We start from the raw sequence: 25,035 nt of genomic DNA on the forward strand, positions 1-25,035 counted from the left end.
TGACCCACTATCCTGTTCCGTTGCCACTCCAAACCCATCCAGGGCCGCCTCATCCCCTCCATCCCTCTCTGTCTCAGCCTACAACAGGCCTTCTAGCCCCACCTTGTAAAAACTGCAACAAAAGGATCCAAGGGACTCCCAAAAAAAAAAAATCCTGAGAGGCATCCCTGTCCACAAGAATGGCCTCTTTTACAGAATCTGTATCAGACAATGAACGCGGCAAGGGAAGGAGCTTTAGAATCTAAATATGCACGAGGGTGACAATATGTGAGAGCATTTGACTAAGATCCAGGATCTTAGAGACTAACTTCAATGAATTATCTTTGAAAAAGATTTGACCTCCAGAACATTGCAATCATTACTGGAGTTCTACCTGAGTTTCCAGGTTTGTTGTTGCAGGACTTACAAGGAAGAATAAATCTTCCTCTTCCCATAACAGTGACCAAGCACTTGCTGTCCAAAAAAGGAGTCAGGGCATGCAGTGCTTCAGCAAATAATATGGATGAAGAGTGAACCTTTCTAGTAGGCTGCTATGGTCCCACTCTTGAGGTTAGTTTACTCAATGTGAGTGATACTTCAGATGAAGTTTGTTATTTTGACAATGGTGCATCCAGGAAAATCACTTGGAGGAAGCATTTATTTGTTGATTTGCAGCCTATCAACTATTGGCAAAACGGCATCCTGTGCCAATGGTGCTTCATATCCTGTGAAGGGAACTAGGAAGATTGTTTTGTCTTCAGTAGATGGAACTAATTTGTGTCTTGCAGATGCCCTTTAGGTTCCAGTATAAAGATGAATTTGCTTTCTGTTTCCTTTTTTTATAAAAGAGGATATGCTATCATTTTTTAGGATGATTAGTGCATTGTAAGAGAGAGAAAAAGACTATTAGATAGTCACTGTAGGCACTTTACGTCATGTTTCATATCAATTGGAACACATGACAGCAGTATGCAAAATGCTTGTGTGGCAACAGTAGAATTTGCAATGAAAGATGCGCATGACAAATTTGGCCATGTGAGCTATGGCAGTTTGCAGTTTTAATAGAAACATAATATGCTGTTGGATATGCCTACACTAGAGACCCTGCAAAACATGTCTGTGAAGATGCATTTTGTGAAGATGCACAGGAAAGCCTTTCCAAGGGATGGATCAGTTAAGGCTATCAAAAATAGTGCCGCTTATACACAATGATGTATGTGGTCCCATGAGGACACCGTTCCTTGGAAAGGATCTGTACTTTGTGACCTTTATTGATGACTTTTCTAGTTTTACATTGATCTATCCTTTGAAGGAGACATGTGTTTCCAGCATTTTGCTGCTATGGCTAAAAACCAGACAAGGTTCAAGTGAGACTATAGACAGAGGGGCAGAGTAGGTGTGAAATGATTTTATATCATATCTGCAAGAAAAATACATTAACCACCAATGCACAGTGCAATACACACCTCAGCAAAACAGTGTTGTTGAGAGGAAAACTAGATCTCTGATGGAGATGGCCAGATATATGCTCAAGGGTAGAAATTTACCTCATAAAAATTGGATGGAAGCCATTATGTGTTCTACTAGAGAGAGGAGCTGACAGCTTACTGTCCTGCAAAGTTTGTACAAGCCACCGAGGGACTGATCTGGCTTTTTGTACAGCCATTCTTTTTTTCTCTGACAAGATCTTCCTCATCATCATGTTCTATAGGGTGTTCAGGAGCCTGATCTGGAGCATCCATAGCCTGCTGTGCAGGCTGCAAATACTGATCCAAAGTCTGCTATGCAGGCTGCAAATGCTGATCTTCGGCTGTTGTTCTAATCTGCTATCATCTGGCAATGGGAGCAACCCTTCAAATATCTTTACTGAACCTCTAGAAAGCTGTCATTCAAACTCAGTCACGGAATGATCTGAGTTTTTTGCAAAAAACACATCTCTACTGACAACGTGTTATATATATATATATATATATATATATATATATATATCTGTGTGTGTGTGTTATAGAGAGATGGCAATCCTTGCTTTCACTGCTATAGCCAACCAAAATGCATTTCATTGCTTTGTCATTTAGTTTGCCTCTCATCTGCTGAGGCAATGTGCACATACTATGCAATTTAATCCACCTTGGGTTTCAAGCCTCAAAGGGTGTGAAGGTTTTGGCTTTGATTAGGCATCTATGCGGGTTCATAAGGTTCCGAAGGAGCACAATATGTTGACACAGCTTGGATTACTGGTATGGGATGAACTTGATAGTTATGAGGATGCACAAGAGAATGTGCATTGGATGCAAGCCATGCAGGCAGACTATGCCAAGAAAAATCACTCTTGGTCATGGATTTGCTTGTTGGTAAGAAGGAAATTGGTACGAAAAGGGTGTTTAAGGTAAAAAGGAAGTCCGATGTGCCATTGATCGCTACAAGGCATGGTCGATACAAAAGGCTACGCTCAGAAAAAGGTCATAGATTATGAGGAGACCTTGCACCCACTTCCAAAATGACCACTATTCGGTGTGTTACTGCTGTGGCTGCACATGTTGGTTGGCATGTGCATCAATTGGATATCAAAACAGCCTTTCTTTATGGGGAGCTGCTAGAAGAAGTGTATCCATCAGCCTATTGGCTTTGTGATGCCTAGTTAGGAGAATGAAGTATGCAAGCTAAGGAAAGCCTTGTATGCCTTAAACAGGCCCCCTTAGGCTTGGTATGCAAAGATTATGCGTACTTGACCAGTCGAGGTCTAAAAAATAGTCCATGGAAAGCACCCTCTACATCAAGCATGAGAAAGAGGATTTGCTGATTGTCATCCTTTATGTGGATGATATGCTGCTCACTGGTACCAGTGAAGGAAAAATTGTACATTTTAATGCTGAATTACAGTCCTCACTGACAGCCAGAGTGCTATTGCGGTAGCACAGAATGAAATACATAACCATTATCAGAGACAGGCTTTGATGCAGGGGAGATCAGCTTGGTACTGTCCAACACATCAGACTGCTGCAAATCTTTATTTTTCCCAAAAAAAGAGGGGCTCCTCGGTGAGGTGCGAGCAGGCCAAGGTTTACATCAGTTGTGGCAGGCTTTTGGTGGCTTTCCTCCTCCCTTTTCTTTTGGGCTTTTTCTTCTGCTAGAGGTCTAAGGAATGCTCGGGGCACAGCATTCCTGCTTGTTTTGGAAAAAGAGAATGTTACTGGCGACCCTTGATCTGGCCAGAGGGGCTCCATTACAGCACCCTCAAATCCCCCAATTGTTAAGGTTCTCCTTTCTCCATATGATAAGCAACAGGTGAAGCAAGCAATGCAGTCACTTCAGGACAAGGCAATAGTGGGCAGAATAGTTGGCCTCACACCCACGAGGAGACAGGTGAGAGATTGGATTGAGGCAAGCTTGGCACTAGAAGGGGACCACATTCAGGAGGTCACCATCTACGGGAGAGGCATCTTACTCCTCCAGCTGAGCTCCTCCGTCACCACCCAGGCACTTGCGGAGCAAAGCCCCATTCTTCTTGGCCCCCACCTGGTTTACCTCCTTTTTTGTTGCCACAGATTCACAATGGAGGACATGGACTCAACCCACCATGTCCCTCGCTTCCTGGTGACACTTCGATTCCCGGGGTTCTCGCGGGAGTATAGAGCCATCCTTCCTTCGGCTGATCTTTTGTTACCGTGCCGGAGTCCTCCCACGGAGACTACAGCTTCAGTTGATGGCATCCGGATGGTTGTAGAGAGCCCAGAGTCCCTATTAGAAGTGATTCTCCTCAAGACCCTTGAGGTGGGAACGCTCCAACAAAGGCTAGAGGTATCCAGCCTGCCAAGACAATGTCTTCGTTTTGAAAATGGGCCACTTAGCTAGGGATTGCACCAGACGTCAGAGTCGGGCCCCTCCTCCCCTTGCAAGATGGATAGCGGCAACAAAGGGAGCCCAAGGTTGACAAGACCTACGGGCCCCACGGGCAGCAGCAACAGGAGTCCCAGACCCTCTAGGTGAAGCCCTCCGAGAAAAGATGGACTAAGGTGAAAAGAAAAAGAAACTAAGCAAGTGGGCTGCGAAGAATCGATAACAGCGGGCCAATTGTAGGAAGAGAGCGCAGGCAGCCTCTCACTCCGAGGAGGACAGATCTCCTTGCAGGTTGCCCATCGCCCCCGGAGGGCGTGGCCGTTGTTCTTCCAGTAGATAGCTTCAGAGTAGGGGATCCGAGCACCCAGGTCAAGCCCTCAACAACAGCAATAGGATAATAGTAGTGGTGGAGGATTCGAAGGCTCCTACTCCTCCCGTCCACCCCACCTCCATTGTAGAGGAGGAGGCCGAGAGTTCCAAGGCACCCACGCAGCAGAGAGCCTCCTCTTGGCAAGCGACTGACAGACCTTTCCCTCGCCTTCCACCTTCTCCCCCTCCCCTCTCCCCCCCCCCCGCCCCCTCCCTCCTTGCTCTCCTCCCTCCCTTCCTCCTCCCCGTTGCTGTTATCACCCCAGTCACGCGTCCACCCCCTCTGCCCTTGTCCTCCTTGCCATAGCACTTGTACTCGTTTCTTTTGTCCCTTACGCTTCCTCTAGACCCAACGTTGACCCCCTTGGGCCCTCTCCCCTAGCCTCTTCCTTGCTTCAGTAGCCCTCTTCCCCCTTTGCAAGACACAGCCTCTTCATGGGTGCTAGGGGTAGGGGGTTCGTCCTCTCAGCTTTCCTCTTGGAGACACGCTGGGCTCCCTCTGCCAAGGGACTTCTAGAGGCTGGAGCCATGGAGCTGTTGAAGATATCATAGTCAACGAGTGTGTTAGTGTGTAGTAGTAGGTGATCTAGTACTAGTTTATGTGTGTGAGTCTTGTGTGAGTGCCACCTGTCATCATGGGACTTATCCCATATGCACTAGGTGCTAGAGTGTGTGTGAGTAGCCTACATAAGGCTTGTACTTCACTTGTCTTGTCACACTTGATGAATGAATAAGAGCCTTTCATTATGTCTTCATTTGAGCATTATTTGAGCCTTACATAGGGAAGCGGGGCCTATGAGACTCAGATATCCGAGACCCTGTCCTGCACCATTTGGAACTGTAATGGTACCTTATGGTCAGAACCAGGGAACTTCTCGGAATCCTATACAGGCCACGACATAGTCTTCTATACAGAGACACATCAGAGTCCAGAGCGCCCTCTCCCACTTGGAGACATCCCCTCCTTGTTTAGAGTTGGAGCCCGACCGACGGGGGTCACAATAGCCCTGGTTAGACGTAGAGCTACGACCAAGAGACGTGCCAGGACCGCACCTCTGAGTGGCTGACAGCACTCTATTGCCGACTTCATGCCTCCACTGCCTCATCCATCCTGATATCTTGCTGTTGCTGGGGATGATGATAATATTGATGATGATGCTGAGATTGATATATAGTCGACCACCGACATCACTATGTTGTACTTAGGACTGAGTACTACCATTCTGCATTCTTGGCATTTTGCATTTTGCATTGGTATGGACGCTCGTTTAGTAGCTCCACTACCACAGCTCGTTGTATCAGGATTTTCACAGTCTCATAGACCCATCGGTCTTCCGAAGACTTTAATAAACTTTCTTTCTTTCTTTCTTTCTGTCCCTTCACCATGTTTCTAACATGGTATCAGAGCCAGGTTAGCCCTGCTATAGCCATAGCTGCCACGTCATCCTAGACCTAACTTCGAAACCCTAAATCTGCTTCAACCTCTTCTACAGCCTGCTACCGGCTAGGGTTTCACCACCACAGCTCTCCATTGTCTCTCCTCTTGCAGCCGCTTCTGTTATCATACCTTCCTGCCTGTTTTTCACCCTGTTTCACCTCCATTCCCTACTGTTTGCAGCTGTTTAGAGCCTCTCCATAAGCCGCCTCTTCCTCGCCTTTTCCTGCCTGCTCAGCTGCCTCTATTTCGCCTCTTTTATCAGCCATTTGCTTCTGTTTTTCCCTCCATAGCCTGCCGCCTCTACCCAGACTGTCTAGGAGCTGTCCTCGAGTTGCTCTACGCAGCTTTGGCGCCCTGTAAGCTCGCTCGTCGGCACTTCCTGCGAAGGTGCATGCACGTGTGGTTCCCCAAGGATGGTTTGGAGCTCTCCATCGCCGAAATCAGGGTTTCTGAGCTGCTGCTGCATATCCGCCTTCGACAGAGTCACTTCCAAGCTTTCCAGTGCTCCAGCATACAAATACCAGCCGACTTTCAACTTGGTGATCTGCTGCAACAATTCCAGACCTACCTTCGCACTTGGAGCATCTACAGCTACCGCTTTGTTGTTTTGGAACCTCTAGCTGCCCCGAAACCCTAAAAGTTTATTTTTGCAATATCTGCTTAGATCTTCCAAAATTTTTAGGGCTTTTATGATTTGAGGGCTCCTGAGTGTTGCAAGAACACTCCCTTCAAGAAAATTTGAAAAACCCCAAAATTTTCCAAACCCTAATTTTCTGCTAGACCCTAATTTTCGAAAATTTAGGCCATTTCTTCTTTTGCATCCCCTGAGCTGTATTGAAGTCTCCTGCATGTAGGCATTTGGGGATTTCTCAAAATTCATGTAATTTCATTACTATCTTGTACATTCATTTGGGCATTTTGCCTCCTTTCGGCATAATTGCTCAAATTTGAAGGTCTTCGCAGCATTCGGTGACTCTCCGATCAGCACATTGAGAGTCATGACATGATGTCCCTTGGTAGCTGCTCCGATGGCCTTCATCGACACATCATTCAAGGGCATCCTCGCGTGGTTCTTCACCGACATACCTCTTCGCATTAGGATGTGCACACTCTTGTGCAGTAGCTACTTCGGGATCATGGGTTCTCTGCCCTTGCTATCCATAAAATGAATGAAAATATTTCTATGTTGAGTCACATAATGGTTCTCATGAGGCCTTGAGTTGTCCCTCTAAAGCGAATGTATTTGGAGTCAATAAGAGGTCCTCTGCCCTGGGTTGTCCCCTAAATATGATTGTATTGTGTTTAACTTCAATTGATGGTATTGACCACCCAGTTCAGAGTAAGGGGGGATGACGAGTGATGGTTTGCCCTTGCCGGTCGCAAGCTGATTGAGAAGTCACTATCACACAGGAGGTGTTGGATAGTTGGACTTTCTCTTTGCAGTATTGTGGTGGAGGGGGAATCCGTCTACTCTTGCGTGTTGGGTCTCACACTCTTTGCTCCGAAGGGGGGTTTGGAGATATCATAGTCAAAGAGTGTGTTAGTGTGTAGTACTAGGTGATCTAGTACTAGTTTATGTGTGTGAGTCTTGTGTGAGTGCCACGTGTCATCATGGGACTTATCCCATATGCACTAGGTGCTAGAGTGTGTGTGAGTAGCCTACATAAGGCTTGTACTTCACTTGTCTTGTTACACTTGATGAATGAATGAAAGCCTTTCATTATGTCTTCATTTGAGCATTACCCTAACTCTCTCTCTCTCTCTCTCTCTCTCTCTCTCTCTCCCCGGGGGCGGTTTCCTTGCATCTAGTTTACTCTGTATTTAGGCTCAGATTTGACATTATGTACTTTCACTTGCATTATATTGCGTAGCACTTAGATGATATTCGACGATGCCTCTTCTTTGGGGCACGTTGATTTTGTGCTATCTTGTATGCAGAGTTCTTGATGTCCCATGGGCCCATTTTGGCCTCTAGTGGACAATAATACACTTTCTTTCTTTCTTTCTTTCTTTCTCTCTCTCTCTCTCTCCCCCCCTTCACCATGTTTCTAACAGGAACTACGTTGAGATTCCGGACTTGTACCCTATGTTTATAGAGTTGACAGTTATGATTCTGTAACCTCAAAAAGGGGTGTGGTTGGCTCCCGCACACATTTTTTCTGGCTTCATCAGTTTGCCTCCATAGGTATGTAGAAGTGGACAGTGACGATGTTCGTTGCCATAATGGAGGATCAATTGTATCAGATAATGGATGATTGGATCTGTGGTTCACTTATGGTGCTTCTACTCATTTTCAGATCGGCTTTACCCCAGAGAGGCCAAACTTAGGATTGGCAATAGGATTGATTCCCCTGTCGCCTCAGGAAGTGCTCACGATCCCACACTACTGGACGCTTTAGCAGTGCATTGATCTATTCGGGATAGATATGCCCTTCATGCTATAGTGGGCACGAAGGTTGGTATTGAGTCAGTCGCGACCTTGATACGCCGCCGTACAAGCACGATTACTCTTCCTCCAAACCCCCTTCGAAGTCATAGAGGATCCCATCCATAGGCGAGCCTTGTTTTCTATCACCCTCTCCCCATGAGTTGGATAGTGGTGAGTCGGAACGTGTATGGGCTCCACTATCATACACGTAGTCAGGCACAATATGTACTGATACTTTGACAGGAAATGTAGAGAGCGGCGATAGATTTTCCTATGATTCAGGAGCACAAGTTTATAGTAGCAGACATTGGACATCGTCATCACATCCTCCCTGAGAGGGCCCCATAAATTTGGTCCTCAACATCTACACTTTTTCGGAGGCAGTGGATTGGGCCAGGAAGGAGTGACAACCTCTTGCCATCCTTCTCTTAGATTTTAAGAAGGCGTATGACAAAGTGGAGTGGTCTTTCTTGGAGGTTTCCATGTGGTGATTGGGCTTCTCAGAGAGGTGGATTAGAGGGCTCTTTGCTCTATATGCAAGAGTTCCAGTCACGTGATCAGTGGGGGACACACAGGCGAGGTTATTTCTCTTTCTCACTCGGTTCGGTAGGGTTGCCCCCCACCCTCCTTCCTTTTTCTTTTCGTGTGGAGCTGTTGGGCTATTTTCTGCGTTCTCAGGCGATTGGCCTCATAGTGATGCGGTTGCTGAACCGACAAGAGGAGTAGCTGCTGGAATTAGAATTTGCAAATGATACAACTTTGTATATGGAGGATTAGCAATGGGCCCTAAGACAGTTAGGGGGGCCTTGGCTATCTATTGTGAGGCCTCCCGGGCTCAGATCAACTGGACCAAATCTATTGACTTCTTCACCGGCACAGAGCAAGTCCAAGAAGTCCAAGACTTGGGGTTGCTTTTGGCTTTTATTGGATTCCACAGGGGCAGACATCGAGATATCTTGGTTGCCAAGCAGGCATTGATATCTCAGCAGAGTAGCATATTGCCTTGGTTTTAGAGAGCATTTGGCGCAAGCTTCTATGTTGAAGCTCGGCCAAACTCCCCCTAGCAAGTAGAGCATTGGTAGTCAACCAAGTCCTTCTTGCCACAGCATGGTACATAGCGTCCCATTGGTGCTTCCATTGGGGGTGCATGGGGCAGCTGAGACGCTTGGTGCGCAACTTCCTTTGGATAGGGTCGGATGGCATGCAGAATACCAGAGCTTGAGTGGCATGGTAGACAGTGATCATGTCGCAGGCACCAGGAGGTCCGGGTATCATTGATTTAGATATGTATACTAGAGCCCTCTTGGGCAAGCTGGCGTACACGATCTCATCCCAGGTGCGGATCCCTGGAAGCTCCTCTTCCAGCGGGGGCTCCTTGGGAACACTCTTTGTATAGATAGACAGTGGAACAGTCCCATAGGCAGATATTTTCAGCGATTCTCCTCATCACAGGGAAGGGCTGCCCGCTTATAAGGAGCCTTTTTAGGGTCTGGTAGCGTCTAGCTAGGGGACTCATTCGGCCAGCCCTTCTTGCAGGGAGGAGTTTGAGAGGCAGCCGTTCATATGGCATCTAGAGGTTAGAGACTCGGAGGGGCATATACTAGGACACATTGGATGGGCACAGTAGGACACTAGCCCAGCCAGATCTTTCAGGGTTTGGAGACAGCTCCCTAGGGATGCAGAGATCAGAATGCAAGCTCTCGCATTTGAGGGGGTGCATTTGAGGGGCAGGCACACAGATGGCAGATATTGACACAACAATCCCGGCTTTCTGGTGGGAGGGTTTATGCAGTCCTTGCACCCCTAACTGCTGGTCTGGCAGCATAAGGCAGAAGTGTTTTCATTGTACGCTGCCATTTTCCAAGCAATGTTGTCCATTGCTTCACAATCTCATCACCTTTTCATAAGGCAAAAGTGTTGATGACGGCAGTAAGCTTTGAAAAGTTTGGAAAACAAGGACATGGCAAGATTAGTTATGTGGTCCTGACAGAGAATCTAAACCAATTGCCCAGATGGATGAAAGAATGATTAGATAAAGAATTGGCTTATAGGAGACTTGTATGCAAATATCATGGGACATGACTGTTGAATGTACAAGAATATCCTTTATTCCTCCATCCTCTGACATGAGGTTAACAATCTCCTCATTCCTCTGACATGTTTACAATACTTGTATATATTTTATTGAGTATTTTAATATTTTTACACATATTGGACAAAGGGAAAAAGAAGAAATCATGAATTTCTTACACGGCCCCAAAATGGGGTCCATCTCGTCTGATCAGCTGTGAAGGCAAAGAAAGACGTAAAATCCAAAAGGTTAATATTGCAAGGGCCATAGTTCCAAAGGCTAGCTCCAGAAAAAGACAACATTCCTCCATCAAGAACTTCAAGTGAAAGAGGAATAGGAAAGAGAAGACAAAGAAGAAGAAGGGGCATATCAGGAAGTCGAAGAAGATAAAGGGAACCGTGAGGGTAAAATCAGATCTGCAGCTGCAGGTGTCGGACCTTGGTCCCAAGCCACCACTCCGGCCTCTGTTCTACCAGGTGTGATCGGTGCATTATGTGCAGGATTTGCAGATGGGGTTCATCCCCATTCACTAGTCCAGAAAAACCTTTGGCAACCAGCACATTATTAACTATGAATTTCCATAAAGACTAATTGATTCCATCAAGTTTGGCCTCACAAAGCTCCACCTAACAGAAGGTCATACTGAGCCATTGCCAAAAAAGATGCATAAACTGCCCACAAAATTCACTTACTATAAATGGTTTCTGGACCAACAAAAAGCACTAACCCAGCAAGCCAATGCTTGGCTAAACAATTGTCACCGGACTATACCTTCAGAGAGCATCCCCATGGCACGAGGGCCTATAATCCAAGCTAAATACGGCAAAAGCCCCAAAAATTCTGACTGCAAGTGCCATCTTAATGCAACTCTTTATGAGTGATTGTACGCGCGAAGTGCTCAACGGAGCCCAAAATGGAAATAATTAACTTTTAGAAATTAGAACAGTCCCGAATGGAGTTTCCTATAGAGGCGGGAATCCGAGAAGGACAGAATCCATGAATCTGCGAAGCAGGACCAAATCCGATCCAATGTGGATCCGGGACAAATTCCAGTCCAATCAGGGCCAATCCGGTTTAATCCAGATCCCAGAAAATCTGTCCGGGATGCTTTGAATGTAGCTTTGTTCTTTCAACTCTAGACTGTACCTGATGGAAGGTTTTCTACCTAAGTCTGTCTTGCACATACCCTTACCTCCAACCACCCTTAGTCACTGTATGGTTGAAAATGCAGGCAATAGTGTGAACTACCTTAGCCTGGACACCGTCCAGAAGGTTCTTTCCTCTGAGCCACATCTTTGCAATCAGTTGATTCTCCCACTCTGCAACCTCATAATACACTCCTGAACTTGCAAGGGCAAGCTGTTCAAGATTGATAGGCTGTGTCGGGCACATGACAACTTTGAGAGATGAACTCCTAGGAGCCTGTCAAACTTCAAAAGCGAAGATGATTCTTTGAACTTTTCTTTTCCATCCACTACTCTACCATTGCTGCTGCTGCTCATGTGGAGGGATATATACACCCCCTCATCCTATAGGCCAGCTTATAGTTGGGCCTGGGATACCCTTCCTATGCCAAACAAAGTTGCCAACTTCACTAAGACATTAAAACTGATACAACTTGCCAACCAGGTTTTTGTTTTGAGAGCCATTTGAACTGCTGTGATCGTAACAACAATGTCTCCCCTTCCTAAGAGATTAAAACTCGTATAACTTGCCAACCAGGTTTTTGTTTTGAGAGCCATTTGAACTACTGCTGCTTCAACGTGTGGGGTAGCCCTCCTACTTATAGATGCGTGAGGAGGGCTATACACACCCCTCATCCTACAGGCCAGCTTATAGTTGGGCCTGGGATACCCCTTGTAGGCCATACAAAGTGGCCAACTTCCTTAAGACATAAAACTGGTATAACGTGCCAACTGGAATTTTGTTTTGAGAGCCATCTGAACTGCTGTAATCGTAACAACAATGTCTCTCCCTTGCAGGCTTTGTCACACCATAAACCATGGACTGATCTCCAAAAACGTCCTACATTATAGCATGCCCAATATCCTCCTTCTATGGAAACTCACAAGTGGAAATTGATGAACCCTATTATAACATGTCCTTGGCAGCTCCTATTTTTACAAAACCTATAACTGAATAGTCTATGACATCTTTGGCAAGGAAGCGAAGGAAGGCGGCACACGCTTAGTTCTAGAATGCTGAATTTAGACAGTGGCCACTCTTTCGTCCACTGCACATGACAGTGGGTTCGAAGAAGAAACCTCACTGCACAGGATAGTAGACCCAATAAAGAGAGCTCAATACTCTTTGCTCGGGTTGACTAAGGATCCATATTTACCTTTGTATTCTTATTTTGCAAATCTCGTGAAGATGCCTTCTCCACAAAAGATCTACAGTGTACACACCTTGGCCTACAGAACTAAGCATGAGTTGCTATGTTAGAAGCATGAATATGATATCCTTGTTTTTGACAGGTCGCACAGCAACATATCCATATTCAGAGGAAAGAGAGCTTCCTTTCACACACCAACCCAGATGCACTAAGTGGCACTAACACCATCCCCAACACAGATGTATATCTATTATGAAAATCTTCCAAAGGGTTCTTGTTTAATCAATGTTTAGCACATGCCGTAATCTTAACCTGTTGGGCCTTATGGTCCAAGACAAAAGACAAGTCCACAGTGCTATGAATACACAATAAGATGGCCCCTAATCAGACAGCACTTGGTTTTCCCCGAAGTTGAAGGTTGTAAGAGGTCAAGTACTTCAATTCCAAGATGAGCCTCAGAGCTTCTACAAATGTTCCTCTGTAATTTGCAAAAGGTACTGTAATGAACATATAACCAATCACAAGAAACAGTTATTTTCTGTTGAAATCCAGTATCAATGATATTTGCGAAGATACAGGCATTGTCCTTATGACCTCCTTGATCTACATCACGTCATAGATACTTGCTTTCCTAGACAAAACACTGTTCAAAACCTCCAGAAAGTAGAGAAGAAATTTACTGCATCTGTGTCCTGAAATTCATCCACCAGTATATATTTCCACCGTTCTTGCCATATCTGCATCCTTGAATGGAAAGCCACGAAAGGAATAAGTGATCATGTTGAAATTCACAAATATTGCAACAAAATGCATACGAATAAGAAGTTATTTCTCTGTATTCGGATTAATTTAAACCAAGGCACTTTCAGAAACTAACGTGGCACAAATCATGGCATCAAAGTGGAGCATACCAACACCACAACAGAATGACTCTTTACAGTGAAGTTGCAGATATTTTGTCAATATTAGCATACGTAACCTTGGTAAAATCAGTGTAATTTTGAGCAATGAAAGAGAAGTGTTAGAGGCAAGCTCAAGACAAATTCTTTTTTCTTTTTCTTTTTTTCAAGAAAGGAACCTTCTATTAATGCTTGAAAGACTTCATACAAAACAGCAGTCCCGAAGGTGCTGAGCATGAAACAAACTGAAAAAAGGCTGAGAGAAGAAAAAACCAGCCTGTTCCAAAGAAACCCGGCTCACTGCCTAGGGGATCTCCCGTACAGGGACTAACAGCCAGGTGGGGGGACTTTACAACCAGCGAATCCCTCACGGAGTGAATATGTAGAAAACTCCTGCAGCCCAAGCCTTGCAAAAACGTGTGTGCCTCGCGACAGTCGCCCTAGAGCCCGGGGTCCCACGCTCCTAGGTGAAGCGCAGGGTGTAAGATGATATCCTGCCAGATGGCGACCAAGGTAGCCGAGGGTGGAACCGGATGCTCACCCATTACCAGAATACAACGAACAACCCAAATGTTCCACACCTTGATACTGTACGCTGATCGAACCCCGTTTCCGAGATCATAAAGTGTCACCTCCAATGGTAGAGGCTAGGAGTTCGGGATCTCCAAGTAGTTCCAGGGCCGCAATCTCCAAAAGTCTCTCAGGAGAGGGCACCTAGACTGAAGTTTGGGAGCTGCTGATCGGGAGGACAAGCCCCTTTCCTCTAAATCCTCCCCCAGAATAGAATGGCTATGAAGGAAGGGGGACAAACCGCTGAGGGGAATGCGGTCGTGTCGTTGTCTACGGGCAGGGGAGCTGAGGCAAGACTAAAAGGGGGTAGGAGGGAGGGGGGGAGGTGAGGAGGAGGCAGGCGGGTAGTGAGGATGACCAAGGCGGGAGTGGCAAGGGGGGGGGAGGGGGAAGGGGGAGCTCGGGGGGAGGGGGAGGACGTGGAGAGAGAGAGGGTTCCGGAGGGGGAGGAAGAGGAGGGAGGGAGGGAATAGGGGCAGTCACAAGCCCACCCTGTTGATCAGATACAACTGAGCTCTGAGTCCCCTTCTCCTCAACCGCTGCCTGACTACCCCTCTGTAGCTTCTACCATCACAACGTTAAGAGATTCAAAGGCATGTTGCTGACGCAAGGGTGGTTGTGTTCGTTGTACCTCCACTACTAGAGGATCACCTGGCTGCACCATGGTCCCCACTACTGGGGGGGAGGGGTCTCCAATCGGAGGCCCCTGCTGCTACTCCTCCGTGGGTGCCTCTTGTCCTGCTCCCTCTCTCTCCATGCGTCTAGCCTGTATTTGCGGCACTTTCGAGCCAATTTGCTTCGTTTCTTTTTCTTTTTCCCCACCTAGGTCCACTCTCCCTCTGAAGGTGCCACCCATGGGGTCTCGGACTCCTGTTGCTCCTGTCTGGAGGGCTGTTGGGCTCTAGCCTGCTGACTCTGCCTATCCTGCGGGGGTTGGGGGGGAGTCGTCCGTCCTTGACCACGAGGGCAATTTCGAGCTAGATGGCCCATCTGCCTGGAACGAAGACACTGTCCTGGTATGCCGGAGATCTCTACTCTCTGACGAAGTGTACCCCCCTCGAGGGTCTCGAGGAGGATCAGCTCTGGGAGGGACTCTGCGCTCTCTACCACCAATCTGATCTTGGGTATCCCGTCATCTGCTACCACTGAAGCTGTTGAATCTAACGGGGACTCCAATACCGTGCCAAATGCTCTACCAATGGAGGGAAGGATGGCTTTGTATTCCTTTGGAAGCCCCGGGAAACGGAGTGTCACTGGGATCGGGGAACATGGTGTCATGTCCATGTCCTCCACTATGAAGCCATGGTACCAAGGGAAAAGGGACACCAGATGTGGGCCAAGGAGGATGGGGCTCTGCTCCACAAGTGTCAAGGCGGTAGTAGGAGAGCTCAGTTGGATGAGGAAGATGCCTTTTCCGTAGATGGTGACCTCCTCGATGTAGTCTCTTTCTAGTTCAAGCTCGCCTGGATCCAGTCTCTCACCTGTCTCCTTGTGGGAGTAAGGCCCCCAACTGCCTTGTCCTGAAGTGGCTGGACTGCATGCTCCACCTATTGCTTATCTGTTGGGATTCGAAGGTGCTGCCATTTGAGCCCTTCTAGCCAAACAAGTGTCACCACCAAGCTTACTTTCTCCAAGGCATAAGCCAATTAACTTGAAGCCTGCTCGGAAGAAAGAAGAGGGGTGGGAAAAGGGGAAAAGAAGAAAGCTTAAATAACAGTCACGAAGCAAGGGCGGCAGGCAGGAAATGGCACAAGTGGGGAGGAAGAAAACGAAGGGGGGGGAGAGACAAGCCGGGGGGGGAGAGACAAGCCGGCGGGGGAGAAGAGGAGAGTACACAGGGAGGAAGGAGCAGAGGCACAGGGGGTGGAGGCAGGGCGGGGGGCAGCAGATGGAGAAGGAGCGAGGGTGGAGGAAAAAGGAACGGGCGTGGAGGAGAAGGCACGGAAGGGGGGCGGAGGGCAACCGAGGGAGGAGGAGAGATCGCAGAGTAAAGGAGGTTCGGGGGGGACGGGAAGAGGAGCGGGAGGGGAAGGAGGAGGTGCCGGGGGCGGACGAGGAGGAGGTGCGGGGGGACAGAAGGAGACACGGGGGGAAGGAAGAGGCGCGGGGGAGCGGAGCAGCACAACGGGAGGAGCGCAAGGAGCAGCGAGGGAGGCGGAGGCGGGCTGGAGGGGAGGGAGGCTAGGCTAGGCAGGGAGGAGCAGCTTCGAGAGCAAGGAGCGATAGAGCTCTTTCAAAAAGAAATCTGCTCAAGACCAATTCTTTCACTGAATAGGTGTACACCATCTTATCCCCATGCCAGAGAACAAAAGGACCCTGCGTGAAGTCTAAACAAAGAGGTTTTGTCCATTACACTCTAAAGAGATGTATATATCTTTTCTGTTTGTCCCTGATACAATTGAAGACCTTAGACCAAAACCTAGAGAAAACCACTTCATCACTCCATGTGTCTCATTAACTGGGTCACATTTAGCATCCAAGATGGAAGTCGACCCTAGAAATGAGGCACCTTCCTTTAGAGGGGAAGCGTACATAATACAAATAAGCACAAAAACACACAAAGAGAATTGAACTAACTCACCAAAAACAATGTGACCGGGCTGTTGCCAACATACCAAGGTGGCCGAAGCCAGTTCAACCACACTCTCGTTCTCCTTTGGTCATGCACAGTTTTTTCGTTTTTCAGAAAAAAGTAAATTTTATTAATGTGTTGAAAAAAACGCCATACAAACAGCTTCCAAAAGGAGCTGTCGATGCAAATACAAATGGGAAAACGGGTTGCCGGCTATCTCGTGGCTCACCGCCTAGAGAGATTCTGAAACAGAAGCCAGCAACCAAAGTGGTGGTCTATACATCCAGCAAATAGCCTTCGCGGAAAGGGTGTAAAAGATTCTTGCCGGCCATGCCTAGCGGAAACGCTCCTGCCTTTCATCGATCGCTCTCGAACCACGCTCCCAAATGGCACGCAACGTGAAGATTATATCCTACCAAATGGCTACTAGAGTAGCCGTCAGTCAAAGGAGCCTCGCAGGAGATCCACCTGTAGGACTGCTGCCACTGGCATAATGTGCGAGGGGTGTTCCCAAGAAGCCCCCATTGGATGAGAAGCTTTCAAAGTTCCGCTCTTTGGGTGAGGCCTCTCACTATCAGCTTGCCCAAGAGGACTCTACTATGCATCTATGGATCAATAATGCCTAGTACATCCTGCGCCTAGGGCAAAATCACAGTCTACTAGGCTACCCCTGGCTCTGGTGTTGTGTGTTCCATCCTACCCTGACCATAGGAAGTTCCGCACCAAGCACCGAAGCTGCCCCATGCAGCCCGATAGAAACACCAGCAAGAGGCAATGTACCAGGATGTGGCAAGGAGTACTTGGTTAACCACTAACGCTTGACCTGCAAGCGAGAGTTTGATGGAGCTCTGGTATAATAGCTTGTGCAAAACACTCTCTAGGACTGAGCTGAATTGTTGCTCTGTCGAGATGTCTATGCCGACCTGCCAGCCCAGGTACCCCACCGTCTCCCCTCTTGGGATCCACCGAAAGCCAATATCCGCTCCCCAATCTCGAACCTCCTCGATCTCCTCTGGGCCTGTGAAGAATCCAACAAATTTAGTCCAATTTATGCCATATCTACCCTCCTCTAGCTCCAGTAATACACCCAATCATCCGTTCCTACTCTTCACCCAATCATCCATTCCTACGCTTCACCCACTCAGTAACAAAACCATCTAAATACTTTTAGTTTGCAAACATACCTAAAAAATGAGGTGGACTTTGCAAACTACTCTTTATGTCATATGCATAAAGACATTGTGGTTTTGTGCACGTGAATCGAAAGAGATCCACCTTTTGCCATATAGAGTGGTTCGTAAAGGTGCCTTTATAGTAAGAAAAGGGTTTCTTATCGCCCATCATAAAAGACCTACCTTTGACTTACGGGGTGGTTTCTAGGTGGCCTTGCTTTATAGGATGGCTTTGAAAGTTCCGGAGGCCTCACAATAAATGTGTAGGGCTCCTCTGACCCTCTCTAGACTAGATGTTGAGCCATCCACACAAAGAAAGAAAGAAAATTTATTAAAGTCTTTTTGAACATCGATGGGTCTACGAGACTGTGAGAAACATGATACAAACTAGCTGGGGGGGTGGAGCTACTAAGCAAGGATCCACACCCATACAAAAGCCAAAAAAGTTGTATCCTACATAGTTATATCCAAGGAAAGTAGTCCTCTACAACATCAACATCATCATCACTAACACATATTACAAAGTGAGATGTGCTCCAAGGTCAGCATGGTCCCGTCCCTCATCAAGATGGAGGGAATGATAGCATGAAATCAGATATAGAATGCTACCAACTCCCCGTGGATGCAATCCTCTGCTATCTCTAGGCCACAACTCCACACCTAACAAGGGCATGCCGGTCTCACCCCACTCTGAACATGGAGGGAATGTCCCCAAGTGTAATATGTGCATCAGTCCTCTGTCTGAGCTGTCGTGTCACTAGCTCTGCATTTCGGTCATGCCTATGACCTGTAGAGGGGAATTCCATATGGTCTGGCTGGAAGAAATCTCTGATCATGCTCTGAGAAGAGTCCACCAAGGTATGCTCCTCATATCTCTGAGATCGGAGTAAGCGTTCCTGATGCCTAACGGCCTCATGAATGAGCACAGCCAAGCACCTTTGATCCGAAAAAGAGAGAAATCGGGATAACAGCCCAGATCTATCTCTGAATAGACAATAAAAACATCCTCTGATCTCATAGTAAACAAGGCATCTAAAGATGAAATGTTCCTCTCACTCGACATCCTGTAGGTTGCACAACATGCATATACGCCTCTCCCTTGATATCATCTGCAGAGTCTAGGAGCTCCTCCTGGATCGGAAGCCTCATCCCCGAAAGGGCAAGTGCCTGGGAGCACAGAAAATAGCCTAGGGCCTCCGCTACAAAGAGGAAAAGATAGGGGGCCAAAGGACAGCCCTGTCTCACTAGCCGGGAAAGAGGAAAGGCCTCTCTTGTGTGACCCCCAATAATCACCTAGCTGAAGCTGCCCGCATAGAGAGCTGAAACCCCTCTGATCCATCTCTCTGAGAAGCCAAGTCTCTGTATAGTACCGTCCCAGAAGGACCACTCCACCCTATCATATGCCTTCTCGAGTCAAGAACGAGAATGGCTAGAGGCCGTGAATCCACCCTGGACCAGTCCACTGCCTCCCAAAAAGTGAAGATATCATCGAGGATGCTACGCTCTTGGACAAAACTGGGCCGAGTCTCGTGAATGATGTCTGGTAAATGGGGTCTCAAACGCAGGCTCAAGACCTTGGCCAAGATCTTGTAAGCCGTGTCAAGAAGGCCTTGGTGCCGAATATCTGACCTATCTCCCCCCTTCGGGATCACGCATATCCAGCCTCTGCTCAAAGAACGTGGAAGGGATCCTGAGTCAAACATCTTCTGACCAGCTAATCTAAAGGGAATGGAGACATACTCCCAGAACTATTGAAAGAAGCTCGGAGTCAACAAGCTGTCCTCTTCGAGGCACTTCTGGGCTAGAAGAGCCTACAAGGCCTCCTGAAGCTCCTCATCAGTGAATGGCACCTCTAAAGTCTACTAAGGCTCCGCGTAACCACTGCTGGAACCTGCCCCCATACCATCTCTCTAGCCAGAAGAGTGGTGGGCAAAGTCCCCTCCGACTGAAAGAGCCGACAACGGTAGAAATCTGTGGTCATCTCAAGAATCTCCTGTGGGTCAATGAGCATGTGTCCCTCTGAGTCCCCGAGTTGCCGTAGCTGGATCCCTGTCGACCATGGACTTGTGGTTTGGAAGAACTGTTTGTTCATCCTATCACCATGCTGAACCCATCTGGCCCTGGAAGAGTGGTAGGAGAACTCTGCACTATGGATCTCCAAGTCCTATAACTCCAAGCGTGCACACTCTAGGCGGTCTCTGAGCCACTGGGACCCCAAGTCCTCCTCCTTGCATCGCTCTATAGATGCCAGATCACGACGAAGCTCTCTCTCACGCTCCTGAAGAGTAGCTCTCCGTCTAAGAGCCTGGGCACTGGAACTCCTTCGGCAACCCATATCGCCCACCCATCCGCTGGGTCTGTCCTCGGACTATCTCCAGAGCTCTACTATCGCCTGCTGAACCTCCACCTCCTGTAGGAGATCATCTCCTATAGGACTGCCTCCAAAGCTCTACTATCGCCTGTTGAATCTCGACCTCCTGTAGGAGATCATCTTGAATACGGATCCCCTTTTGGGAGAGTCCTCGATGGGGCTGTTCCAAATGCAAAATTGATGGAGAGTGGTTCGACATCGTGGTTCCTGCCAGTGGAGCCGCCTCGGAGTAAAGCCCAGTCTCCTATGTAGAATCTGTCTAGGCACTCCAATAGCCTATTATGACGCCGCTGTCCAAAGGAGAACTGCAGACTGCCTGAAACCCTGGTAAACTCAAGCTCTTGCCAAGGATCCCTGCCGTTGTTCGCAAAAATGAACTGCTCCCAAGTGCTCCTCTCCCCAGCTGCATCTCTGCGAAAGAGGCTCCTCCTTGCTTATCCTCCATGAACTCTAGGTTGTTGAAGTCACCTCCAACAATCCACGAGTCTACCTCTTGCAAGCAATCTGAGAGGCATCGCCAGAAGGCCGGACAATGCTATCTGTAAGCAGAAGCGTACACATTCAGAATACAAATCTGGGCCTTTCCGAAGGCCAATCCACATTGCGCGACCTGGTATAAGCTTGCCCTGTGCGAATATTTCTGGGGCCACCGCCTGGGATACCAATATGCATACCCCTCCACACCTGTCAATTGGGGGGAACCAAACTTGGGGGCCCCTCCCAAGGAGGAGATGATGTCTACGTGTGATGCATGCTGCTGAGAACATGTGCTCCTGAATCAAGAGGAAGTCAACTTGTCTACCTACCAGAGCCCACTGCAATTCTTGACAAAGAATCTGGTACTGCGGCTTACTTCACACACAGTCGTGAAGCCCATGCACGTTCCAACTCACCACTGTCAAGCTCATGGAGATGGAGCGGCAGTGAATAAGGCTCGTCCGTGCGTGGGAGCTTGCTTAAGGAAACCAGACTTCAGTGACTTCGACGAGGGTTTGGAGGTAGAGTAATCTGTATCTGTGCGCCGACAAACCAAGGTCGCCACTAGCTCAATCCATACCTTTCATGCCCAATACTGCATGAAGGAAACATCCACGCCAAAAAGCTCAATGCACTACTAGAGCATCCAGTAGTGGGGCTGAGTGAGGACAGAGTCGGGAGGCAAGCGGATCACTGCAACTGCCAAGCCTGATCTTGGATCACTGGAGAGAAGCCCATCTCAAATACGTGGAGGCACCATGAGTGAACCATAAGTCCATGCCATGTGGCCCCATCCACTCGTCCATCATCCGGTAAACCTCATGCTCCATCATCACATCGAAAAGCTTTCAAGTCCACTTCTCCACCTCTCCACGCTTGTGGAGGCAAAATAGAGGATCCGAACCGGGTGGGTGCAGGACCCAACCGCGCTAATGTCCCCCTTTCCGGGGTGCAAGATCAGAATGGTTGGCATGGGGTACGTATCAGGGGTCTCCAAATAGTTCCATGGTCCCAACTGCCAGAACTCTCTCGGCAGATGCCTACCAACATGCATGCAGAGACATGAGGACTAAGCATTTGCACCCCCGCTAGAGGTAGGAGAGGAAGAGGCTGAACCCGACGGGCCGAAGGAGAGGTCTGTGGGGTGGCTTTTGCCTTGCCCTTGCTTGCAGACGCAAGGTTTGCGGCGAAACCGGGGAGGTGCGAGAGGAAGAGGCTCCAAGTGAGGCTGCTTGTGGTTGAGGAAAAATAAAGAAAGAAAGAAAGAAAGTTTATTTAAGTCTTTGAAATACCGATGGGTCTATGAGACTGTGAAAAATCCTAACTGTGTGGGTGGAGCTACTAAACCAACATCCACTCCAATGTAGAATGCAAAATGATAAGTGCTGAGTGCTACATAGTCATGTCAAAATGAGGAGGGGGGGGGCGGCGGGGTGAGGGTAATCACTATAGGAGGGGAAGATGGAGGAGACAGGGGGTGGGAAGGTGTAGAGGGGACAAGCAGGTCCTGAAGGGCCAGGGGTGAAGAAACTAGAGGAGAGGAGGGAGGCTGAGTGGTATCCGTCGTTGCTGGAATTGAAGAACACTGTGATGAGAGCCATTAAGCCCTCTGAGTCTCCTCCTCCTCACTCCAGGGAGGATGAGGCGCGGATGCTAGGGGCCCTGAAGCTCTAAAATCCTATGGTGGTTGTTCCTACAGTGGCGGTGGATCCTGTGGGCCTAAAGACTCAACTCCGGAGGGGCCTGATGTCGTGAGATCGAAGACCCTCTCTCCGGATCACATGATACACCTGTCTGGGGGTCTCCAACCTGGTCTCTTTGTGACTGTGTCGCCTTTTGTGCTCTCCTCTTACGATTGGCCCATTGTCATTGGTTCTTTTTGGCCCATTTACTCTGCTTCTTCTTCCCCAACTTCCCTCGCGACGCTCGACCCACGGAGTCTGGGACTCTATCTGCCGATGCTGAAACTGCTCTTGAGTCTGTCTGAGAGGCCGTCCGGTCTCAAGCTCCCGCGTATCATTGTGATGTCCCTACATCTCCTCTGTGGAGGGATGGGCCCGGCTCAAACCTTTCATGCAATATCTGGCAAGGTGCCCCTTCTGCCTACACCTCAGACACTGGCCTGGTAAATCAGAGACCTCCAATCTCTGTTGAAGGGTACCTCCCTCGAGAGTCTCCAAAAGGATCACCTCCGAGAGGGCATCGAGGCTCTCTACCACCAGCCGGAGGCGAGGAACCTTGTCATCTGTCACAACAATTGCCTCCGACTCTGAGGGATACTCTAGAATTGTGCCAAAAGCTTGTTCGATAGAAGCAAGACTGGCCTTGTACTCCCTCGGAAGCCTGGGAAGCGGAGCGGCACCGAAAAGCGAGAACACGGTGGGTCGAGTCTATGTCATCCACCGTGAATCCGTGATACCAAGGGATGAGATACACCAAATGAGGGGCTAGGAGAATAGGGCCAAGACCCAGAGCAGTATCGGGGCAGCCAAGCTAGAGGAGAAAAATGCCTCGTCCGTAGATGGTGACCTCGTGAATGTGGTCGCTATCTAATGCGAGGCTGACCTGGACCCAATCCCTGATCTGTCTCCTCGAGGGAGTAAGGCCAACTATAACTACCCTATCCTGTAATAGGTTCACTCCTTGCTATACCTGTTGCTTATCAGTCGTGATAGGAGAATTTCGACGGCTGAGGGAATCGAGGGTGCTACCATGGAGCCCCTTTGGCAAGACCTAGGGTCGCCACCAAAAATCCAATCACCAAGGGAAGCAAAAAACTACACCACCACTGAGAAAGAGAGGAAAACTGAAGGAGGAAGAAGACAAGGAAGGCCCTGGCGTTGGTGGTCGTTCCTAGTAGGAGTGAGAGGAAAGCTCCCCAAGATAGAAGAGAACCGCCCAGAGCTCCGCCCGCCAATGCTGAAAGGAAGTACTGCTGAATCCTCATAAAGTGAGTTGATAGAGTGTGATCCAGAGGGGAGAGGATAAACCTGAGTGAAAGGACAGCCCCAAGTACTTCCAAGAAAGTGGACAGCCCTTGAGGGCAGCACACATGACCACTAAGGATGTTTGAGGTTGGTTGAACACCCAATGCCAGCCCCTAGGTGCCAGGGACTCGCTGTGTAGATCACCTTGACGACAAATGAACCCTCAACACCTCCTTAGTCGAAGCTGTAAGGTGAAAAGGGCTGCCAACCTGTTGGGGGGGCACCAAACAAGGAGCGAAGGGGGTTGCCTATCGTGCCCCCGCATAGAGCTGCAAAGAAAAGGCGCCCTGCCCGTACGGTGGGCAGGGCCTTGACGGGCTTGGGCTTCTCTGCAGCATGGGCTGGGCCTAGCTGGGCCAGGAGGGAGCTGACGGGAACGAAGCTGGAGGCACTGGAAGGTGTGGCAGGGGGGCACGACAGACGCGCCCTCTTGAAGCAGGGCGGCGCTGCCGCATACAGCCCCGATAGGACTCAGAACCAAACAGACCCCGCTGGGGCTCAAGGCGACAGCGCGAGAGGGTCGACAAAGAAGGGAGGAGAAGAGGGAAGGGGGGGGGGCAGGTCGCTCGCACTTCTACCTAGTCGTGCACAGTTAAACACCAGCCACAAACTATATCCTCACTCAAAATCAAAGATTTCTTACAAGGTCATTTCCATAATCTCCTCGACCATCACATGAGAAAATCCTCTCTAGTAGACAAACCACAAAATCAGTCTCTCCCTGTTGTACATGCTTTCAGTCAGGCGGGGAAGAGCCTGCCACTTCTTATTCCATGTGAATGTAATGTGCAAAGGATCCTGTACCTGGCTGCCAGCCCCACTCCCCAAAACCAAACTGAGGGTAAGGTAAAGGAATTTTCAAGCGTGCAGATTCACCCGTTTATCTTTATCTTTACAGCCTAAGTCATAGTACTCATGGTTTTCTCTCCCATTTGGACCTGCAAACAGCTAGATCAGATCTTGCAAATGATGAGAGTCTCTATACAAGAGGCAGTGATGCATCCTAGCAAAGATCAATAGATATTGCTATCTCATCTCATTGAATAGCTCAAAAAATGAAAAAAAAAATTTAATGGTCTCTCAAAAGAAATCCGTAATTGCGTCCAAGAGTACTTTTGTTGGCTCACTCAAGAAAAAAGGTCAACAAATTGAACAATTGCTCGTGCATATTTCACTAGTCCACAGGAGGATGCCAACAATCAGGATTGAGAGAGAGGATTTAATTTGGTTATCTTTAGAAATCTATGTTGACCTTGATTGAGAGCATGAGGAAGCTTTCCTACTACTAGAACTTACCTGCAATATTTTTAGCAGCCATTGCACTAATCCTGAACTACGTCCACAACACCCAGGCTAAAGACAAAAAAGGCACCTTTATCCTCAAACCAAGAGGGAGGATCTGCTGGAGTAGCAGGTTGAATGCCCCACCTATGAGCCCAATTGCAATGATGCACGAATGCTTGCGCACTTACATGCTTGAAATACTCAAACATTTTGTCCATAGCTCAGAATATCATGCAGACTGGAGGT

At 48.3% G+C, this 25,035-nt stretch overlaps 1 protein-coding gene across 3 annotated transcripts in view; it reads right to left on the reverse strand.

Moving 5' to 3' along the window:
• LOC147902205 (uncharacterized) overlaps positions 1-25,035 on the reverse strand; it is a 162,216-nt gene that overhangs the window by 62,059 nt on the left and 75,122 nt on the right. For all 3 annotated transcript variants that reach the window (XM_087375270.1, XM_087375268.1, XM_087375269.1), the window contains exon 6: positions 13,138-13,194. In XM_087375270.1, coding sequence (XP_087231396.1) covers positions 13,138-13,194 — 57 coding nt within the window. The remainder of the gene's footprint in view (positions 1-13,137; positions 13,195-25,035) is intronic.

The sequence above is a fragment of the Dipteris shenzhenensis genome, chromosome 5 (assembly GCF_047967505.1).
Source record: "Dipteris shenzhenensis isolate YYH24624 ecotype China chromosome 5, Dip_SZ_1.0, whole genome shotgun sequence".
Lineage (NCBI taxonomy): Eukaryota > Viridiplantae > Streptophyta > Polypodiopsida > Gleicheniales > Dipteridaceae > Dipteris > Dipteris shenzhenensis.